The sequence below is a fragment of the Myotis lucifugus genome, unplaced genomic scaffold (genome assembly GCF_000147115.1).
Source record: "Myotis lucifugus unplaced genomic scaffold, Myoluc2.0 scaffold_12, whole genome shotgun sequence".
Classification (NCBI taxonomy): domain Eukaryota; kingdom Metazoa; phylum Chordata; class Mammalia; order Chiroptera; family Vespertilionidae; genus Myotis; species Myotis lucifugus.
Window position 1 is genome coordinate 1,112,189 of NW_005871060.1, and position 19,042 is coordinate 1,131,230.

The window sequence follows — 19,042 nt, forward strand, 5'->3', positions numbered from 1 at the left end:
GGTTAATACTATTTATATTTCTAATTTGTTACACAAGAGGGGAAAAGGAGAGGACTCATAATCCATGTGGCAGCTATCATATTGGATAGCCCAGCTATCATTCCTGAAGGGAGAGGAAGGTGTGCAAATTCTGGGTTTGTTATTTTTACAATAGTGGATGGGAAAATGCATATGTAATATAAACAAAAGTGTCATTTTGAACTGGTGGGACTTTCAAATATTTCCTTCCAGGTGGGACACCGTGGGACAGTGCGTGATTATCCAGGCTTTAGCCCATCAGTGGATGCTGAAGCGATTCGAAAGGCAATCCGAGGAATTGGTGAGTGGTGCTTTATAATTCCTCTCTTCATGTTGAAGCAAATTAGATTATATTTTACAGTCCAAAAGTGAAATGGTTCAGTTTGCCCAAGTTGGCTTACTCAGTTAGAGAAATTGTAATATACTTACAATTGTGAAATAATGAGGAAAAGTATAGGGAACCCAGTTTTATTAAATCTTAAAATTTGCCCTATTTACTTACCATCACTGCTACCAGCAATAGTAATTATCATCATCATTATAAATCATTACAAATACAGCCCCTGCCAATCCTCCCAGGACCTCATTCCCATCTCATTCCCTAGAGATAAACACTATCTTAAATTAGAGTTCATTCCCATGAAAGTTGTAATTTTGTAACTACATATGTATGTACATCATATTGTTTTGCATGGTCTCAAACAGTATAAATTGAAATCACACTGCATAAATTCTTCTGTAACTTTTTACCCCTTAACATTATGTTTTTGAGATTTATCCATGTTGATATGTTTAGCTCTAGTTCATTAATTTTAACTGCATAGCAGTCTATTAGATTACTATATTGTAAGATGGGAATATTAATGGAATATTTAAGTTGCCTATAATTCTTTTCTATTACAATATAAAAATATCACATTAAATATTCCTGCTTATGTCTCATGTGCACAGTTGTTAACATTTCTCTAGAATAAAACAATTGAATTTCTAAGTTGAAGGTGTTTATCTTCAAATTAAAATTATTGCCAAACTGCTCACTGAAATGATTATACAAAATAGCATTCCTAGCAGGAATACATGAGATTTCCTCTTGCTCCATATTCTTATCAATACTTGCTAAGGTCATACTATTCCATATTTCCAATTAAGTGAGACTAAAATGATACCTCATTTGGCCCTGACTGAGTAGCTCAGTTGGTTAGAGCATCATCCCGACATGCCAAGATTCTGGGTTATATCCCCAGTCAGGGCACATACAAGAATCAACCAATGAATGCATAAATAAATGGATCAACAAATCTCTCTCTCTCTCTCTCTCTCTCTCTCTCTCTCTCTCTCTCAAAAATTAAAAAGTAAAAGAATTTAAAATTGCACCTCATTCTGAATGTGTGTTTGTTTCCTCTCTTCTCCACATTCCCATGACCAAATAATCATTTCTGGATTATTTGCTTCTTCTTCCATGATTGACTTCTTCATATCTTTTATCCATTTTTTAGTTGGATTATCTTCTTCATGATTGGCAAGTTATAAATTCTGGATATTAAACTTTTAAAAAAATTACAGGCCATGAAAATATCTTCTTCCGGTTTGTGGTTTTCTTCTAACATTGGTTATAGTAAATTTTATTGCAAGTTTATGGGTCTGAAATGGTTGAGAGAGGGATATACATGTTTTCTAGTCAGAGATTTGGGTTCAGGTTTCCGCTGCACTAATGATCAAGATTGTTGCTCCCTGGAGAAATCAGAATTCTCTCACAGGAAACAGATCCACGGTGTATGTCAGCCTCTCATGACATTAAATCAGTTCCCTCTGGCAGTAACTATGATCCTTCTGTATAGTCATATTCTAAAGCAGGCTTCATAAAGCATCTGAGCTAGATCCTAATGACCTAAGTAAAGGATGTAACCTTCATCCTGAAGGTTGCAGAGAGCATTATGATTTCAAGCAAGAGATTAATATGATCAGATGCTTGTTTAGGCAGTAATATATAGTATGAATTATAAGGAGGTCAAATTAGGAGGCTGTTGAAGTTTCTGGGTAATATATGATGAGCACACAGTGGTAGAGGAGAGGACAAATTCAAGAGATGCAGATGATTGCTACAATGTAGGGAGGAAAGAGGAGAAAGGAGTATAGAATGACTCCCAGGATTTTTGGTTGGATGACTACATCATAGTGTGTCATTGATGAGGGAACAGAATGAAAGAAAAGTTAGAAAGGAAGTAGAATGAATTCAATGTGGGGCATGCTGAGTTTGAGATACTTATGCATTTGGAAGTGTCTAGTCATGCACCAACACAGAAGCCATTACAGGTCCAAGTTAATAGTCAGGCTCACAGGACACAACTAAGCTTGACTCTAAGTCTGTGTTGACTTAACTGTATAGAAAACTGCAAGACCACAGATACAGTGGGGCAGCATCTTTCAATGGGAGACTTAGTAGCTAACCAAGTACAGTTCCTTTTATCCCATCAATGATGTAGAGTGTGTACCATTGATTGTCAAGATTGTGTATACCCAAGTTGTGTGTGGGTCAGTTTAACACAGAGAAGTTGAGTCTAGCATTCCAATTATTCTTTTATACCATTCTAGTCATGCAGACCCAATGCATGTAGGCCAGCTCATAGCTCCCCAACCGAGGTGTATTCCTCTACTGCCAAGGAGGCTAACGTGACTTACATTATCTTAATACTATAATGGTTAAGAAACTAGTGATCGTGAGGTCTTTCTTGGGCAGGCCAGCATCAGCCCTGGCCAGATGTTATTCTTCACTCAGGTGGTTAAGTAAATAGGTGTGGAATGCCCGAGAGAGGTATGGACCAGGAGAGACATATATTTTGGAGTCAGAAATCTGGGTTCAAAGTCCTGTTCACCACTTAAAAGCTGCATGACTCTGGCAAGTGAGGTAAGTTTTCTAAGTGTTAGTATCTTCATCTTTAGGACAGTTTAATCATACCTATTCCCAGGGCCTCTGTGAATATTAAATATGACAGTAATTACTAGTAAAAGGTGTCTAGTACATGGTGGGTTCTCAATAAATGTCAGTTTCTTTTTTTAGAGGAAAGAAGATTTTGATGTCAAGTATGGAGATAAGAAAGAGAAAAGATACAGGATAGTAACTGAACCTCATATGGGAAAAACACCTGGTCCAAAAGCAGTATGTTCCTGTGCTGCTCCCTGACAGAGAAATATTTAGGCAGTGATTGTTTTCTTCCCCCAAACTATACAAAGAAAGTTAATTTCCTTTTCAAAAAGTCAGGCAAACAAAGAAATAAAGATTTCAACCTGGAAATTAAAAATTAAAATGCCACCCTTACTGGTGTGGCTCATTTGGTTGAGTGTCATCCCATGCACCAAGAGTTTACCAGTTCAATTCCCAGTCAGGGCACATGCCTGGGTTTAGGGTTAGTTAGGGTTAGAGTTTCAGGCTCTATCCCCAGTAGGGCGAATGCAAGAGGCAGCTGTTTCTCTCTCTTCCCCTCTTCCTTCCTGTCTCTCTCTAAAATCAATAAAAACATCTTCTAGCGTACCTGGTTTTGCTCAGTGGTTAGAGCATCAGCTTGTGGACTGAAGTGTATTAGGTTTGACTCCAGTCAAGGGCACGTATCTGGGTTGCAAGTTTGACCCCTGCCCCGGTTGGGGCGTGTGCAGGAGGCAACCAATGGATGTGTCTCTCTCACATTGATGCTTCTCTCTCTGTCTCTTCACTCCCTTCCACTCTCTCTCTCTCAAAAATAAAAGGAAAAAATATCCTTTGGTGAGGATTAACAACAACAAAAAATATTCTAAAACAAATAATAATAAAAATTAAAATGCCTTCCTGTCTGCATTTGTTTCAGACCATCAATCATTTTCTTTTGTTCATGACAGGTACTAAGCATCTTTGGATTGGTAGTAAGTCATTATTTTCATTTCACTTAGGAACTGACGAGAAAACGCTTATCAGCATTCTGACTGAGAGGTCGAATGCACAGCGGCAGCTGATTGTTAAGGAATATCAAGCAGCATATGAAAAGGTACAATTGATTAACATGGGCAGTAAAGAGCTAGTCACTAATGGACCAGGGATGTTCCCATGGATTATGCCCACAGATCTTTTGTTTGAAGACAAGTATAACAGAAAGTACCCAGTTTCCAGTCAACAACCTGGAATATGAGTCCTGGTTTTGCCCTTGACTGGCTGAATAGCCTTGGGCATGTTATTTGATCTTTCTGGGCCTTAATTTCTTTACCTGTTGAATAAACAAATTGCCTTAGATGGTTGGCTCCAAACCAGTAATGATTTTACTCTCCAGGGAATATTTGGCAATGTCTCCAGACACTTTGATTATCACAACTGGTGGGGGAGAGAGGGATGTTTCTGGCATCTGGTGGGTACAAGTCAGGTCTGCTGCTAAACCTCCTACAATGCACAAGCAAGGCCCCCTCCCCCAACAAAGAATTATCTGACCAATTATCTGATAAACCCTGTCTAAGATGAGCTCTAATTTCTTTTTAACTGTAACATGTGTATGTAATTATAGGTTTAATTCATTCAGAAAATGAAAATTTACTAAGTATAAGAAACTGTATTAAGAACTATACAAGAACAATTGTGTATCTTTTTCTTCACACGTTTTATTTGTTCAATAAACTACTCTGTGTCAGAACTGTGGTACTTCGCTGAGTCAGAAGATATCCTAGACATTGGAGATTCACTGGTATAAAAAGCAGATCCTCTCTTCTTTCATAGAACTACTATTCAATTAGAAAAATAATAAATAAGTACATAAAATAAATTCAGATATTAGTAAGTGCTATGAAAGAATTAAAATAGAATGCTTGGTAGAGAATGACTGGTGAATGGCTCCTTTAGATCGGGTGGTGAAGAGATAGCAGTGAGGGGGTTGTTACCTTACTCTCAACTAAGACTAAATGCCAAGGCTTTTGCTCTGCTTGATGTGGAGAGAAGAGCATTTCAGACAGAAGATACAAATGCAAAAACCCTGAGGCAAATCCAGGTGGGGACATTTAAGGAACAGAAAAAGTTCCAATATGGCAGCAATATGGAAAGTCAAAGGTATGGGTGTAAGAGGAAGCAGAAGGAAGAGATGAGGTTAGAGATAGTTTTAGAACATTCATGTTTTCATCTATATTGTTACATATGTTCATCTTTCACTAGGTGACTTAGAGAAAGAAAAAGGAAGAGTATGTCATGCTTACCATTTTTTTTTTTTTTTTTTTAGAAACTGAAAGATGACCTGAAGAGTGATCTCTCTGGCCACTTTGAGCATCTCATGGTGGCCCTCGTGACTCCTCCGGCAGTGTTTGATGCGAAACAGCTGAAGAAATCCATGAAGGTATGAGCCCTACACAAGTCATTTCTGCCCAGGATTTGACCATGTCATCAAAAATGGTGACTTTCCCATGCACACTTGAGATATGGGTGTAAATCTGATAGATTTGGGAGTCATTTTGTATCTGTACTCTCCAATTGGTAGAACAACCCTGAAGTGGGAAGCAGTTGTAGAGCCTTGAACCCAGGTGATCCTGGGCTGAAAGGATATTGTCATTCTAATTTATTTGTTTTTTGACCTGAAGACTCAAATTCTCTATTTTATTGCCATTCAAAATGAATGGCACCATCATCAACCCCACTGGTTAGGCCAAAGACCTAGTATTATCTTTGATCGCTTGCTTTCCCTCATCCTTCAGAGCTCCCAAATCTATCTAGAGGCCTATTAGATCTACTCCAAGATTTATAAAAAATGAGAGCACATCTCTCAAAATCCATTGCTAATATTCTAGTTCACCACCATCATCTTTTGACTGGACCATACCAATGGCCTCCTAATTGGTCCCTTTGCCTCCATTTTTACACATCTCAAGTTTATTCACACAGAATAGCCAAAATTATTTTTATGAAGTTATTTCTAGAATCAATTATATTATTCAGCTGCATAAATTGCCAATGAATTTGGATACTTAAAATTTAAACTACTTTCCATGACCTTCATCATCCAGCACAGTCTGGCTTCTATCTATCTCTGTGTCTTTTTAAAATTCTATCTGTTATCAGTCAGGGTTCCCCAGAGAGGCAGAACCAGTAGGCAGGAGATATATATTAAGAAATGTATTGCAAGACTTGGTTACATGGTTATGGAGCTAGCTAGGCGAATCTAAAATCTGAAGGGCAGGCTTGAACTCTTAGCACCACCTCAAGCTGCTGCCCACAGGTAGAATTTTTTCTTCAGAGAAGCCTCAGGTCTGCTCATACGCCCTTTTAACCGACTAAATTAGTCCCACATAAAATATCTAAGATAATCTCCCTTAAAGTCAACTGATAATGGACTTCAGTTATATCTACAAAACACCTTTAGAGCAAACCTAATTAGTGTTTGGTTAAATAACTGAGGAATGTAGCCTGGCCAAGTTGAAATGTAAAACCATCACGCCCTCTCCTGACCATCCCAGTTCAACAAAGATCCAGTTTCAGTCCAGCCATATGTCTTCATCCAAGCTAAAAAAGAGTAAGGGGCAAAGAAAGGTTCATCCCGGATCCTTGGGGACTATCAGAAAATGTACAGGGAACTTCACATATATTCCGTTAATGAGAGTTTAGTTAGATGGATAAACCTAGCTCTAAGGGAAGCTGAGACACATAGTATGTATTTACTTGGGTAGTTATGTGCTAAGTAAAAAAATTAGGCATTCTATTACTAAGCATGGAAGATAAAAGATATACTGGGTCCACTCAATTTTGTTGTGAACCTAAAACTACTCTATTAATTTAAAATTTTTAAATTAATAATTTTTAAAGGCAAGATATGGGGGCAAGTAGGAATCTGCCATGGAGGGACAAGAATTCAGCCTCTGTTCATATGCTGCATTGGTGTTGTTTTTTAAAAAAATATTTTTATTGATTTCAGAGAGGAAAAGAGAGGGAGAGATAGATAGAAACATCAATGATGAGAGAGAATCATTGATTGGCTGCCCCTCTCCCTACGCAACCTGGGCATGTGCCCTTACCCAGAATCAAACCGTGACCTCCTGGTTCATAAGTTGACATTCAACCATGGAGCCACACCAGCCAGGCCATTGGTCTTATTTTATCAAGTCCTAGTGTAAGTGGCTTCTTTTGAGTCACAGTGTGATTCAGTATAGACCAAGGCTCAGGAGTAACTAATCCCTAAACCACGTGGGCCCATTAAACATTATTGAGGCTTTAAAATCTCCCTGAATCGCCCTGACCAGTTTGGCTCAGTGGATAGAGCATCAGCCTGCAGACTGAAAGGTCCCAGGTTCGATTCTGGTCAAGGGCATGTACCTTGGTTGTGGGCACATCTCCAGTAGCAGGTGTGCAGGAAACATCTCTCATCGATGTTTCTAACTCTCTATCCCTCTCCCTTCCTCTCTGTAAAAACTCAATAAAATATATTTAAATAAATAAATAAATAAATAAATAAAATCTCCCTGAATGAAGAGGGTGATACATGCTGACCAACCTAGTACATTAGTGTAGGGATGAACTCATTCAAAAGAATTGCAGAGCCCTTCCTAAATATAATGGTGTGTTTGAATGCTCACTTCTGATCTCGAATGACGTAGGCTTTTCCCTTTCTACAATTTCTTCCTAGAATTATTCAATTGATTTTTAATTAGAGTATGAAATTTTGGGGGAAATTTGATGTCAGTTAACTCCACATGATTCATATTATTTAAGACTAAAATATGGAATGTTAGAAAACTGCTTTAGATCCATAAAGACCCTTATGTTGATTTATTCAAAACTGTTCTTTTCATTCATATAAAACAAGATATTAAGACTGAAATGCATGAATTTAAGTTTTTTAAGTGCTCTAAAAACAGATTTCCTTTTTAGGGCGCTGGGACAGATGAAGATGCATTGATTGAAATCTTAACCACCAGGACAAGCAGGCAGATGAAGGAGATCTCTCAAGCCTACTACACAGGTCATCTTCTCTGCTTACTTTTACCACCATCCACATGTATATGAGCCAGTGTTTGCCTTTCCCAGAATCCCACCAATCTCTTCTTCACAAGGCTTTTGAGAAGGCAAGACTTCAAAAAGAGGCTCCATTCTAAAATGGGCTAATGTCTGTGGGATTTTCAGAGAAAAAATGAATATGATTGAGCTAGAAACTGCTCCATAACGATGGCATTAATACTTTGCCTTTTGCTCTCAGTGATCACCGCTTAATTGAATCAACTAATCTCATCAATGTAAGAGACTCGAATCATTGTATGTTAACATTTTATGTTAAAAGCCACTTAGATCAGCCTCATGACTTTTGGTGGGAAATTAGATGAACCATTTAGAGAATGTGTCCAGCAATTAGCTGAAGCCCTAATAGCCTGTCAGCTATATAAAATTAGAAAGTCCCTGCTCTGCAATTCTGACACTGACTACCCAGGGTTAGCGTGACTTCACAAGTTAGAGCACAGGCCCACTCAGGCTACCCTAACTTCAGAAACGAGCCACCCATGCAGGTGTTCCCAGGCCACACGCACTTCTAACCAAATGGCTACAAATTGAGGGGTTCTCACTCTTCCCCCAGATGCAGTAGCTCACTAGAATGACTGATAGAACTCAAGAAAATGCTCTGCGCACAATTAGAGGATTACTATAAAGAATACATGTCAGCACGGGTCAAATGAAGAGATGCGTAGGGAGAGGCCTGAGAGGGTCCCGAATGCACAGCTTCCGTGTCCTCAGGATGCACGACCCTCCCAGCACATCGATGTATAATTACCAACCAGGGAAGCTCACTCGGGCTTGGATTCCACAGTCTTTATTGGGGTTTCATTACATAGGCATTACATAGGCATGACCACTGGCCACATGATTAAACTCATCTCCAGTGCTCCTCCCCCAAGAGGTCAGGCCGATCTCATGTGGCTCAGAACCTAAATCCTTGAATCTTTCTGGTGTGGCCAGCCCCTGACCACTCAGATCCTGAGTCATCTTGTCAGCAAATACTCAGGTGTGGTTCATGGGACCTGCCAGGAATAACAAAGACATTTCTATTATTTAGTAATTTCCAAGGACTTAGAGGTGACTTACCAGGAACCAGGGACAAATGCCAGCCCAGTTCTGTATCATACAACAGCCTCTGTAAACCTCACCAAGAACCGCAAGGGAGCCATGGTTTCTGAGTTTGTGTGTCAGGAAGCCACTGCAGTGGGAGGGGTCTCCATCAGGGCTGTACTGTCCCCCTGGTCGGGGTTAGAGAGGCCACTTTGAGAAATTCTCGTTAGAAGGTAAACACCTCAGTGATAGGTCAGTGACTGTTTCATTGCTGATGTGTTAATCAGGGTCTAGTGAGAAAAACAGAAATAGCAGTCGGTATTTTAACAGAGAGAATTGGATGTAGAGAATTGTTTGAACACCTTTGGGAGGACTGAAGTGAAAAGGGCACAGAGTTGTGGCACAGAGGTATAACTCCCAGGGCTGGGACGCCAGAGGAAAGAGGTTGGGGTTTTCAGATACTAGAAGCTCCGAGGAGAGGTACCGTCTTGCAGGTGTTGATGCCTCAGGGGCTGGGAGGAGAGGCTTAAGGAGCTGGAGTCCAGACTCCATGAAAGGTTCCATCTGGCCGGAGCTTGACCCCCAGGGGGGTGCTAAGCGACTTGTCCTTGTAGTCTGGACAGCTGCTGCTGTCAGGGACAAAGCCCTTCACGGGGTTGCCATTGACCTGAATAGCAAGCAAATAGCATGCTCTTCTTTCCTCCTCCTGCCTTCCCGTCTCCCTCCAGTGCTCCCCTCCGCCCCCGAATTGGTGGAACCTAACGGGTGTTCGGGGTGGGTACAAAAGAGAAATGTAATTTGTAGAGTCCCAAACCCAGCTCCACAAAGCAGGGTATAGAAAGGTAAATTTGGAGTAGATGAGATAATTGCTAAATGGGCAAAGTGGGTACATTGTAAGTATTTTAAAAAATTGGTTCCATTAGTTCAACATATAATTTGGTTCCATTAGTTTATTTACGTATGAAAAATCATCAGAGCCAGGTCCTGCTGCTTCCTGGTGTTTCTTAGAAAAGTCACTGCTCCGTGAGGTGACCTGCCACAGGGTGGCCCCCTGGAGGCCAGCACTTACGGACAAACAGCCCTGGATGTACGCTCTGTGGAGGTGGGCTTTTTGTCTGTTTCGTTCACTGCTGTGGCTCCAGTGCTCAGAACAGCGGAAGGCAAATGCAAATATTTATTGAATGAATATCCTCAAGATCCAGATTGGGATCTTAAGAACCAAGTGACATATCTAGCATTTAGGGCTGTTGTTTTGTAAACATGACAAGCGATAATAGTTCCGAGTCACCAGATGCCGTGATATCTGGGTGAGCTGAGCTCTCTAAGGCCAAAAGAAATGGAATTGCATGTAGGTCACTGGTGAGTAGGGATTAATGATACACGAAACGTAAAGAAAGGAAATAGTCTCAATTAGGCACAGCCAAGCTTTACAGAGACTCGGCACACAGCAGCCCTGCTCCAGGGACACAGCTACCTTGTCACTCCCTCAGACTCAGGCATGCATTGGGCCCCGCGCTGATGTTCTCATTACAGCCACTCCTTCTCCTCCCTCTCTGCCTCTGCTGTTTTTGACACTGCCCAGTAACTCCTCTTCCCTGGCCATATAGTGTCTGTCTACTCAAAGATTGTATTTGCCCTTGGTTTCTGGTGATTCTTGGCCTCTGTTTTGTGCCTTATTTCTGGGAGTCTTTTCACTCTTTTGCTATTCTATTGCCTCTGTCTCCTTTTTCTGTACAGCTCACTCCCTGAGGGAGCACATTCAATGGGCTCAGGAAGGCACTGGCTAGTAGAGAGCATTATTTTGGACAACGCTTTCCCACCCAGTCACCTCTTAGGTTGCTGGCCACCTACAGTCAGATGCCAACCCTGTTGCAGTCAGCTGCAGCAAGAGCAGTGGTGCCATGTAATGTGAAATGGTGACCCAGGCATGAGCAATCCATTAAAGGGGGCTATCTGCTTGGCCCTCATAAAGGAACTAGGCATTGTATTTCATATTCTTATTTCTTGAAAAATATCTGGGGTCAAGGGAGGTGTGAGGATGCTACATAAAATGACTATAAGGCCTCATCTAGAAGTTTCTAAAATGTAAAATACTTCCTCAAATTCTAACACGTGAGAGCTTTATTCTTTGGCTTGCTATTTTTAAATAATTATTTTTTTCTAATTAAAGTGAAGAATAGACATAATGATACCATGGCTATTAGGTAAAAGGGTGCCTACCTAATGTTGTTATTACTTAAATAATTTATAGTGAATTTTGCTTATTTGAATTGCTCTGGAAAAAGTATAGATTTCATAAAAAGAGACTAAAGCATGCTGGAAGAGTTTCGATCTCTACACAGTTCTTGCTACTAGATAACCTCATATCACTTTCTATAATTGTCTTTTATTGATTTAAAAGGACAAGCATTCATATGACTAATTTATAGAGCCCTTAAAAGTGATGCAGGCAGAGTTCAAACGGCCACCTGGTGTCAGCTGCACGCAGGTATATGACTCTGGGAGGATCAGTGAGGCACGGATGGAGCAGAGCAGGGCCTTAAACTCAGGGCACACTGCATAACCAGCCACACAGGAGGAGCTACAACTAGTCAGCCCTGAAACAGGTGGACATGCAGTTGTCATTTGTTATGGAAAAATCGTGTCTTTTAGGGTAGCTTTCTTTTGAGAGCTACCAAATAATACAATCTAGCTCTATGCACCTATAAAACAAATATTACAGTGGCTCAGATAAGGTCTAAGTGTATTTCTCCCACATGTAGACGAGGTCTGGAGACAGGCAATTCTAGGACTGGCATGAGAGCACCTCAGAACTTTCAGGAGTTCAGGCCCATTTCTGCTTACATTTCTGCCATCATTTAGATGTAGTCCTTATCTTCATAGGCCAGGATGGCTCCCTGAGCTCCAGGTATGCTCAGATATGCATCTACAGACCAGGCATGAGGGTGGAGGAAGGGACTAAGATGGGCGTGAGCCATCCCTTAAGGAGATTTCTCAGCAATGCCGCATTTGTCTGCCTACATTCCACTGACAAGAACTTAGTCATGGAGCTATACGCGCTAAGAGGAAAGCTGAGAATGTAGTCTTTATGCTGCGGGCATTATGATTTGCTCAAGATGAGGGTTCTATTGCTACAGAAGAAAGAGAGAATAGAAACTGGAAGGCAGACTAGCAGCTAGCCCACTCAAGCTTCCCCACTGTACTAGTGTGTGTGTTCCTTGGTGCCATTGTCAGATGAAGCGGACCATGGTTTGATCCAGAATGCCAATTCTTTCTGTCCCTGTGCACCTACCACAACATGTACTATAGTAATAGCTACAACAGGGTATCCATCTCAGAAGAACACCAGGAAATTAAAAAAAAAAAAAAGCAAGGTTTATTTTATCAGGTACTCATTTCTGGTCAACGTGGACACTTAAACTTTTCTCTGGTTTATAATACTTTTTTCCAGTTTGTCAAGGCTTAATTCCATTCTTATGTGGTTTCAGTGTATAAGAAGAGTCTTGGAGATGACATCAGCTCTGAAACATCTGGTGACTTCCGGAAAGCTCTGTTGACTTTGGCAGACGTAAGGTTTATCTTTTATTTTTTAATTCCTCAATTAGCTGCATGCTCAATAATAATTAGGGGGGTTAAAAATGACCAAATGGAGACAATGAGCTTGCGATTTGCCTTATGAAATGATTCACTCACTTTGTGTTTGCATTGCCATGGAACAGTATGTTTAACCACCATCCGAAAAGTATAATGTCATCATGTAACAAAAAAATCTTTTGTTGGTCAGTATATGGATTAAAAGTGTTAAGATCAGGTTTCACAATACATTAGAAATGTTCTGATAATTCATCTGACATAAAATAATTGCCCATTTCTATTTTAAGTATCTCCATTTTAAGACATGCTTATTTTTATCTGTACTCCAAAGAATAAATATTCCTTTTGTTAGCATTTAAATTAAGTACGAAACATAATACAGACAAATTGTCTTCAGAGATGGTTATATTAGTCTCAGGATTTAAAAAAAAAATAACTTGTAGCTACTTCATCCTTATACCTTTGGAAGAGTTGCTAAATCACTCATCACCATGTGACTAAATGACTCCACACTTTGCTGTCTCTTTTTAGGAGGCTCATGACTTTATAATACAGGTGGGCAGGGTCAAGGATGAGCTGTAATCCCAGTGTGTGTAAGAGAGGAAATAAGCCTGTCCCACTGGCCTCTTTCAGCTGATTTATGCAGCCTGTAACGTGTGAGAGAACCCCAACAGTGGTCTCAAGCAGCACTTGTCAAAGTGAGGCAAATGCCACTAAGAAACAAGTTCCCCCAATTTTTGTTTCAGTTATTTCAAATGGTGAAAACCTTATGAGGGTCGCCAATTTATGGGGCATTGCTGCAGACGTACACCCCAGAGGTTTATATTCAAAAGTGCACGTCTGTGTGTGTGCACAGGGCACACACATATACTCACAGGAGGCAGCAAAGATTAGGGCTTCCGGGCAGGGTTTCAGAATCAAACAGACCTGGAATAGTATGCTCCTCTGTTGCCTACTAGCTTTATGTGTCTGGACACATTACTTTAAGCCTCAAAGCTCTTGTTTTCACATGTGTAAAATTAAAGTAATAACAGTACTAATGTCATAGATGCTGCAAAGATAGATAGATAGGTAGATAGATAGATAGATAGATAGATAGATAGATAGATAGATAGATAGATAGGTGATATGAAGTACTTAGCACATAGAAAGTGATCAGTATGTGGTAGTGGTGGCTGATTATTATTAAATCAATGGTAATCAGCATTTTTATGACTAGAGCAGAATGCACAATGAGAGAACAAGAAGGCAAAGAAATCATGTGAAAATCAGACAGGCAGACAAGGATCTATTTGAAAACAGGAACAAAGGCTTTTAAAATATTATAGCCAATATTTCATTCACCTATAATTTTCGGAGTAATTCAGGCAATCCTCTTTCCCCTCTACCTCCTGCCCCTATGAGCTGTAGTGCTTGCACAAGAACACACACTTAGCCACAGAGGCTTCAACCAGAGCTGGTGGGGACCTTTGAACTGGTTTTTGTTTTTATTAGACTTTATTTTTTAGAGAAGTTTTAGATTTACAGAAAATTTGAGCAGAAAGTACAGAGGGATCCCATATACCCCTCCTCCCGTCCCCTCACTATTTCCCCTATTACTAACATATTGCTTTAAAGTGGTACATTCGTTACAGTTGATGAATACTGATACATTATTATTATTAACTAAAGTGCATAGTGTACAATAGGGTTTACTCTTCGTGTTATACAGCCTGTGAGTTTTGACAAATGCGTAATGTCACGTATCCATCAGGACAGTATCATACAGAATAGTTTTCCTGCCCTAGAAATATTCTGTGCTCCAACTAGTCATCTCTCTCTTCCTCCCTCCAAACCCCTCACAACTGAACTTTGTACTGTCTGTATGGTTTTGCCTTTTCTAGACTGTCTTATAGTTGGAATTATACTATAGTGGATAGTCTTTTCAGACTGGCCCCTTCACTTAGCAACATGCTAAGTGTCTTTTCTTGGCTTCATAGCTCATTTCCTTTTTATCGCAAATACCATTCCATTATATGGGTATACTATAGTAGTATGTCTCACCGGTTGAAAGGCATTTTGGTTGCTTCCAAGTTTAGGTGATGATGAATAGAAATTTCTGTGAATATTCATGTGCAAGTTTTTATGTAAATACAAATTTTCAACTCCTTTGGGTAAATACCAAGGAGTAGGAGTATGTTTAGTTTTGTTAAGAAACTGACAAACTGTGTGGCTGTACCATTATGCATTCCCACCAGCAATGAATGAGAGTTCCTGTTGCTGCAATCTTTGCCAGCAATATGGTGTTATCAATGTTTTGGATTTTAGCCATCCTAATAAATGGTATCTTATTGTTTTAATTTTCAACTCCCTAATGATATTTGATGTTGAGCATCCTTTATATGCTTTTTTACCATCTGTATATCCGAGGGTGCTCAGACCTTTTACCCATTTTCCAGTTGGGTTGTTTGTTATATTATTGCTGAATGTTAAGAATTCTTTATATATTTTGGATATAAGTCCTATATCAGATATGAGTTTGCCAACAATATTTTCTCCCAGCCTGTGGCTTGTCTTTTCATTCCCTTATGATCTTTGAATTTTCAGAGTAGGAAACTACAGCTCAGAAAATTGTGTGATGTTGCTACAAATTTCGTGGCCAGTCAGTGACAGAGCAACAGCTAGAGCCCCAGGAGCCCAAGTCCTCTGTGAACCTCTCAGACACTCTGCTGGTGGGAATACCACGCGTTAGAATCTTCTGTCTTTACAAGGGTTGCCCTTGCTCTTATCTTCCTTGTTTAGGGCAGAAGAGATGAAAGTCTGAAAGTGGATGAGCAGCTGGCCAAAAAGGATGCCCAGGTCAGTAACAGAGCAAAGAAAACATCTCCTTTAACTACTACCCCCTCACCCCTTGTCCACCTTTTCATTTCTGTGCCACAGCTGGGGCTGCGGTCTCCTGTCCTGTCTGAGAAAGCTGGGGACCAGCCTTCCCCAGTAGGGTTATTATTCCCCTAGCCCCTGCCACCCCACCTCTCAGATTTCTACTCTGCTAAACGTGAGAAATTTGAATAATTATCTCGCTGACTCTAAAACAAAAGAAACCTCCTCTCCTCTTAACCCTTCAAAAAGAGACAAGAGGACTGTGTCCATAAGAACATTTAAGTCTCCCTGCCTTGTCCCACAGATTCTCTATAATGCTGGTGAGAAGAAGTGGGGCACCGACGAAGATAAGTTCACAGAGATCCTGTGTCTAAGGAGCTTTCCCCAGCTAAAACGAAGTAAGGGCTCTCATTATAATCTTTTTGGCTCTGTGTGGCTTTGCAAATGTTTTTTGCATTTAATGTACAAAATTCTGGATAACCAAGTTAAAAATTGCAAAGGTGGTTCCATTTTTATGTATCAACAGTTCAGGAAACAACAAGTCAAGGCAGAACTGACATGATTCTTGTTCCCCTAGAGCAGCGGTTCTCAACCTGTGGGTCGCCATCCTGTGGGTCGCGACCCCTTTGGGGGTCGAACGACCCTTTCACAGGGGTCGCCTAAGACCATCAGAAAACACATATATAATTACATATTGTTTTTGTGATTAATCACTATGCTTTAATTATGTTCAATTTGTAACAATGAAAATACATCCTGCATATCAGATATTTACATGACGATTCATAACAGTAGCAAAATTACAGTTATGAAGTAGCAACGCAAATAATTTTATGGTTGGGGGTCACCGCAACATGAGGAACTGTATTAAAGGGTCGCGGCATTAGGAAGGTTGAGAACCACTGCCCTAGAGGCTGAGTAGATACCTAGTGAGTGACAGGTAACAGATGGAAGGGTTGTTGGGAAGAGAAAAGGGGCCGCCCTCTGGGGTGAGAGCAGAGAGGAGTGTTCCTGTGAATGGAGGACCCTGGCTGCATTGCTTCTACCCCAACACTTCCCTAGTTAGGCACTTTCCAGAAAAACCAGGTGCTGTTATTGCGTTAGCATGGATTACCATTCACCTCTCTCTGAAATGAAGGTAAATTGGGGAGCCCCCTTTGTCAGACCAACTATTATGTGGAACTGCCACGAGTCCACCCTCTCACTCATGCATCTCCCTGAGCCATTCTGGAAGCAACAGCACCTGGAAGCCCAGAAGCCCATTTCCTGTGAGCACCTGACTGTGGCTCCAGGTTCAGGTCAAGACAACAGTGCCAGTCACAGTGCATGACCAGGCTTCTGCTGAGTCATGGGAAAATGAGACAATACGAAGATAGTACCAGGATTTTTTAATTCTGAAGTTTCCCTTCCTTAAGTTTGGCATTAGAATTTCATTTATAAAATAATGGTAATTGTATATCATAGTTGCTTTATTAACATCTTTATTTATTTAATCCTCACTCGAGGATATTTTTTTATTGATTTTTAGAGAGAGTAGAAGAGGGAAAGACAGAGAAATATCGCTGTGAGAGAGACACATCAATTGGTTGCCTCTTGCATGTGACCTGACCAGGGCCTGGGCCAGGGAGGAGCCAACATCTTCATTTTAAAAACAAAAACCAAGCAATCCTAGATCTCTCTCCAAAATTTCTTTCTTTTTTTTCCCCAAAATTTACTTGGAAAAAATTACTTGACTTGCAAAATATGCCCATATACTTGCATGTACAGGTTTTGCTTTGGGGCAAAAACTGATCAAGAAATTGGAATGCCTTCAGGTACATGTGAAGTAGGCCATGCCCCTGAGGGAATGATCTGCTCAGCACTAAGAAATCTTCATATTGAAGACTGTGTTGGCAGATAACACATATTTGATTAATGACCCAGGTGCTGCTATAATTTAAACACAGCCTGCCTTCCTAGACATATTATTTAACCTTTTAGGCTATTTTAAATGCTAACAACCTGGGGAAAGGGAGAGGAAAGAGAGAGAGGAAGATCATTGAAGAAAATGGCCTATGAAGTTCAGGTTTTATTGTAGTTTGGTTTTTTTTAAAGACACGAAAAACAAGAACTTCCAAGTTCCAATTTTGATGATTTAAAGAAGGGGTTTTTGAGCTCACCACTTAACAACTTAATTTGCTGCGTATCAGTTAAAAAGCTGGAATATATTCATGTGTGGTCAACTGTGATGCTTTCACTGGTTTTGTGGTACCGCTTTTTAGCGTTTGATGAATACAGAAATATTAGCCAGAAGGACATTGAGGACAGCATAAAAGGAGAACTATCTGGACATTTTGAAGACCTACTGCTGGCCATAGGTAAGCTCTTGAGTGCTTCCAAACTGAGTTACTTTGCACTTGATGTGAACAATGTCGGGGTGATCTCCTTGTAAGAATCCTGACTGACCCATCTTTAGGCTCCCACAGCATCCATTTAACAATATGCTCAACAGATATGGGTAAATGGATGTATGAAAAAAGTAATTTTTTAAATCTTATTTTGCTTTTAACTTTGTATTTGGCTTGTCACCACATTTGGATTATAAACTCCTTGAGAGATAAAAATATGACATTTCTACTGAGCGTTGTTGAAAGCTGAGATGTGAGCCAATTTGGCGATTTCCCTTTTTGGGTCATTGGACGATGTCAGTGGCTAGTTGAGCTCAGGTGGAACTATAGGTCTCCTCCCCTCGGCTGTGCTAGCAGGGAGTGCGTCAGAAAGACCCGGGATAAACAAGCAGACGGAGACGCTGTCATACAAGGCGATCTGCCTCTCATGAGGCGAGGAAGGTGCGGCCAGAGAATGAGAGACGATTCAAAGACAGGATTCGGGGACCCATCTGGTCAGAGTCGGGCAAGGGAATCTGTCACGTGCTTGCACACACCCGGGGTTGTTGGGAATCCTAAACCGCTCTAACTTAGGGTGATGACTGGGCTTGCTGCGGCTTCTTCTCCATCAATTCCAGGGCTGGAGTGCCCGTATGAAAAAGCATTTCTGTCATCCACGTAGTAATGAATAGCTCCTCTGGTGAGATCGGGAGAGCTGATGTCTGAAGGTGCCCTCCCCTGGCCTGAGCCTCTGATTCATCTTCAGATGTTAATTACCGTGTCTGGAGGTGAGCTCCCACGGAGGGTTCCTCACGTTGTATGTTTCAATAAATACTCATCTGGCACTTACAACGTGCTCAGCGCTGCGCTAACTCTTTACAAATATCGACATATTTAAGCCTTATAACAATCCCCTGGGTTAGGGGTGGTGGAGATGGTAAACCTGAGGCACATGAAGTTCAGTTCCTTCCCAGGTCACCCAGGGAATGCAGGTCGGGCTGAGGTCACCCAGCGGTCAGGCTCCATGATCTGTGGGGAGAACCAGCCACTCAGTGTGTAAACAGAGGCTGAAACACACACACATCACACGGTCTGTACTGAAGTATTTTAAAGTAAATTACAGAAAAGACACCAGGTAGCAACCACTCACGAAGTTTCAGACCATCCTCAGGGCTTC

General features: G+C 40.8%; 1 protein-coding gene across 6 annotated transcripts in view; it reads left to right on the top strand.

Moving 5' to 3' along the window:
• The window catches only part of ANXA3 (annexin A3), a 48,890-nt gene that overhangs the window by 16,947 nt on the left and 12,901 nt on the right, over positions 1-19,042 (top strand). For 4 of the 6 annotated variants that reach the window (XM_023750320.1, XM_023750322.1, XM_023750321.1 and 1 more), the window contains 9 exons: positions 232-319; positions 3,940-4,034; positions 5,244-5,357; positions 7,880-7,970; positions 12,535-12,614; positions 15,422-15,478; positions 15,804-15,897; positions 17,761-17,856; positions 18,558-18,653. In XM_023750320.1, the coding sequence (XP_023606088.1) occupies positions 232-319; positions 3,940-4,034; positions 5,244-5,357; positions 7,880-7,970; positions 12,535-12,614; positions 15,422-15,478; positions 15,804-15,897; positions 17,761-17,856; positions 18,558-18,653 (811 nt within the window). The remainder of the gene's footprint in view (positions 1-231; positions 320-3,939; positions 4,035-5,243; positions 5,358-7,879; positions 7,971-12,534; positions 12,615-15,421; positions 15,479-15,803; positions 15,898-17,760; positions 17,857-18,557; positions 18,654-19,042) is intronic. The other 2 variants (XM_006084520.3, XM_023750323.1) reach the window with 1 other exon arrangement.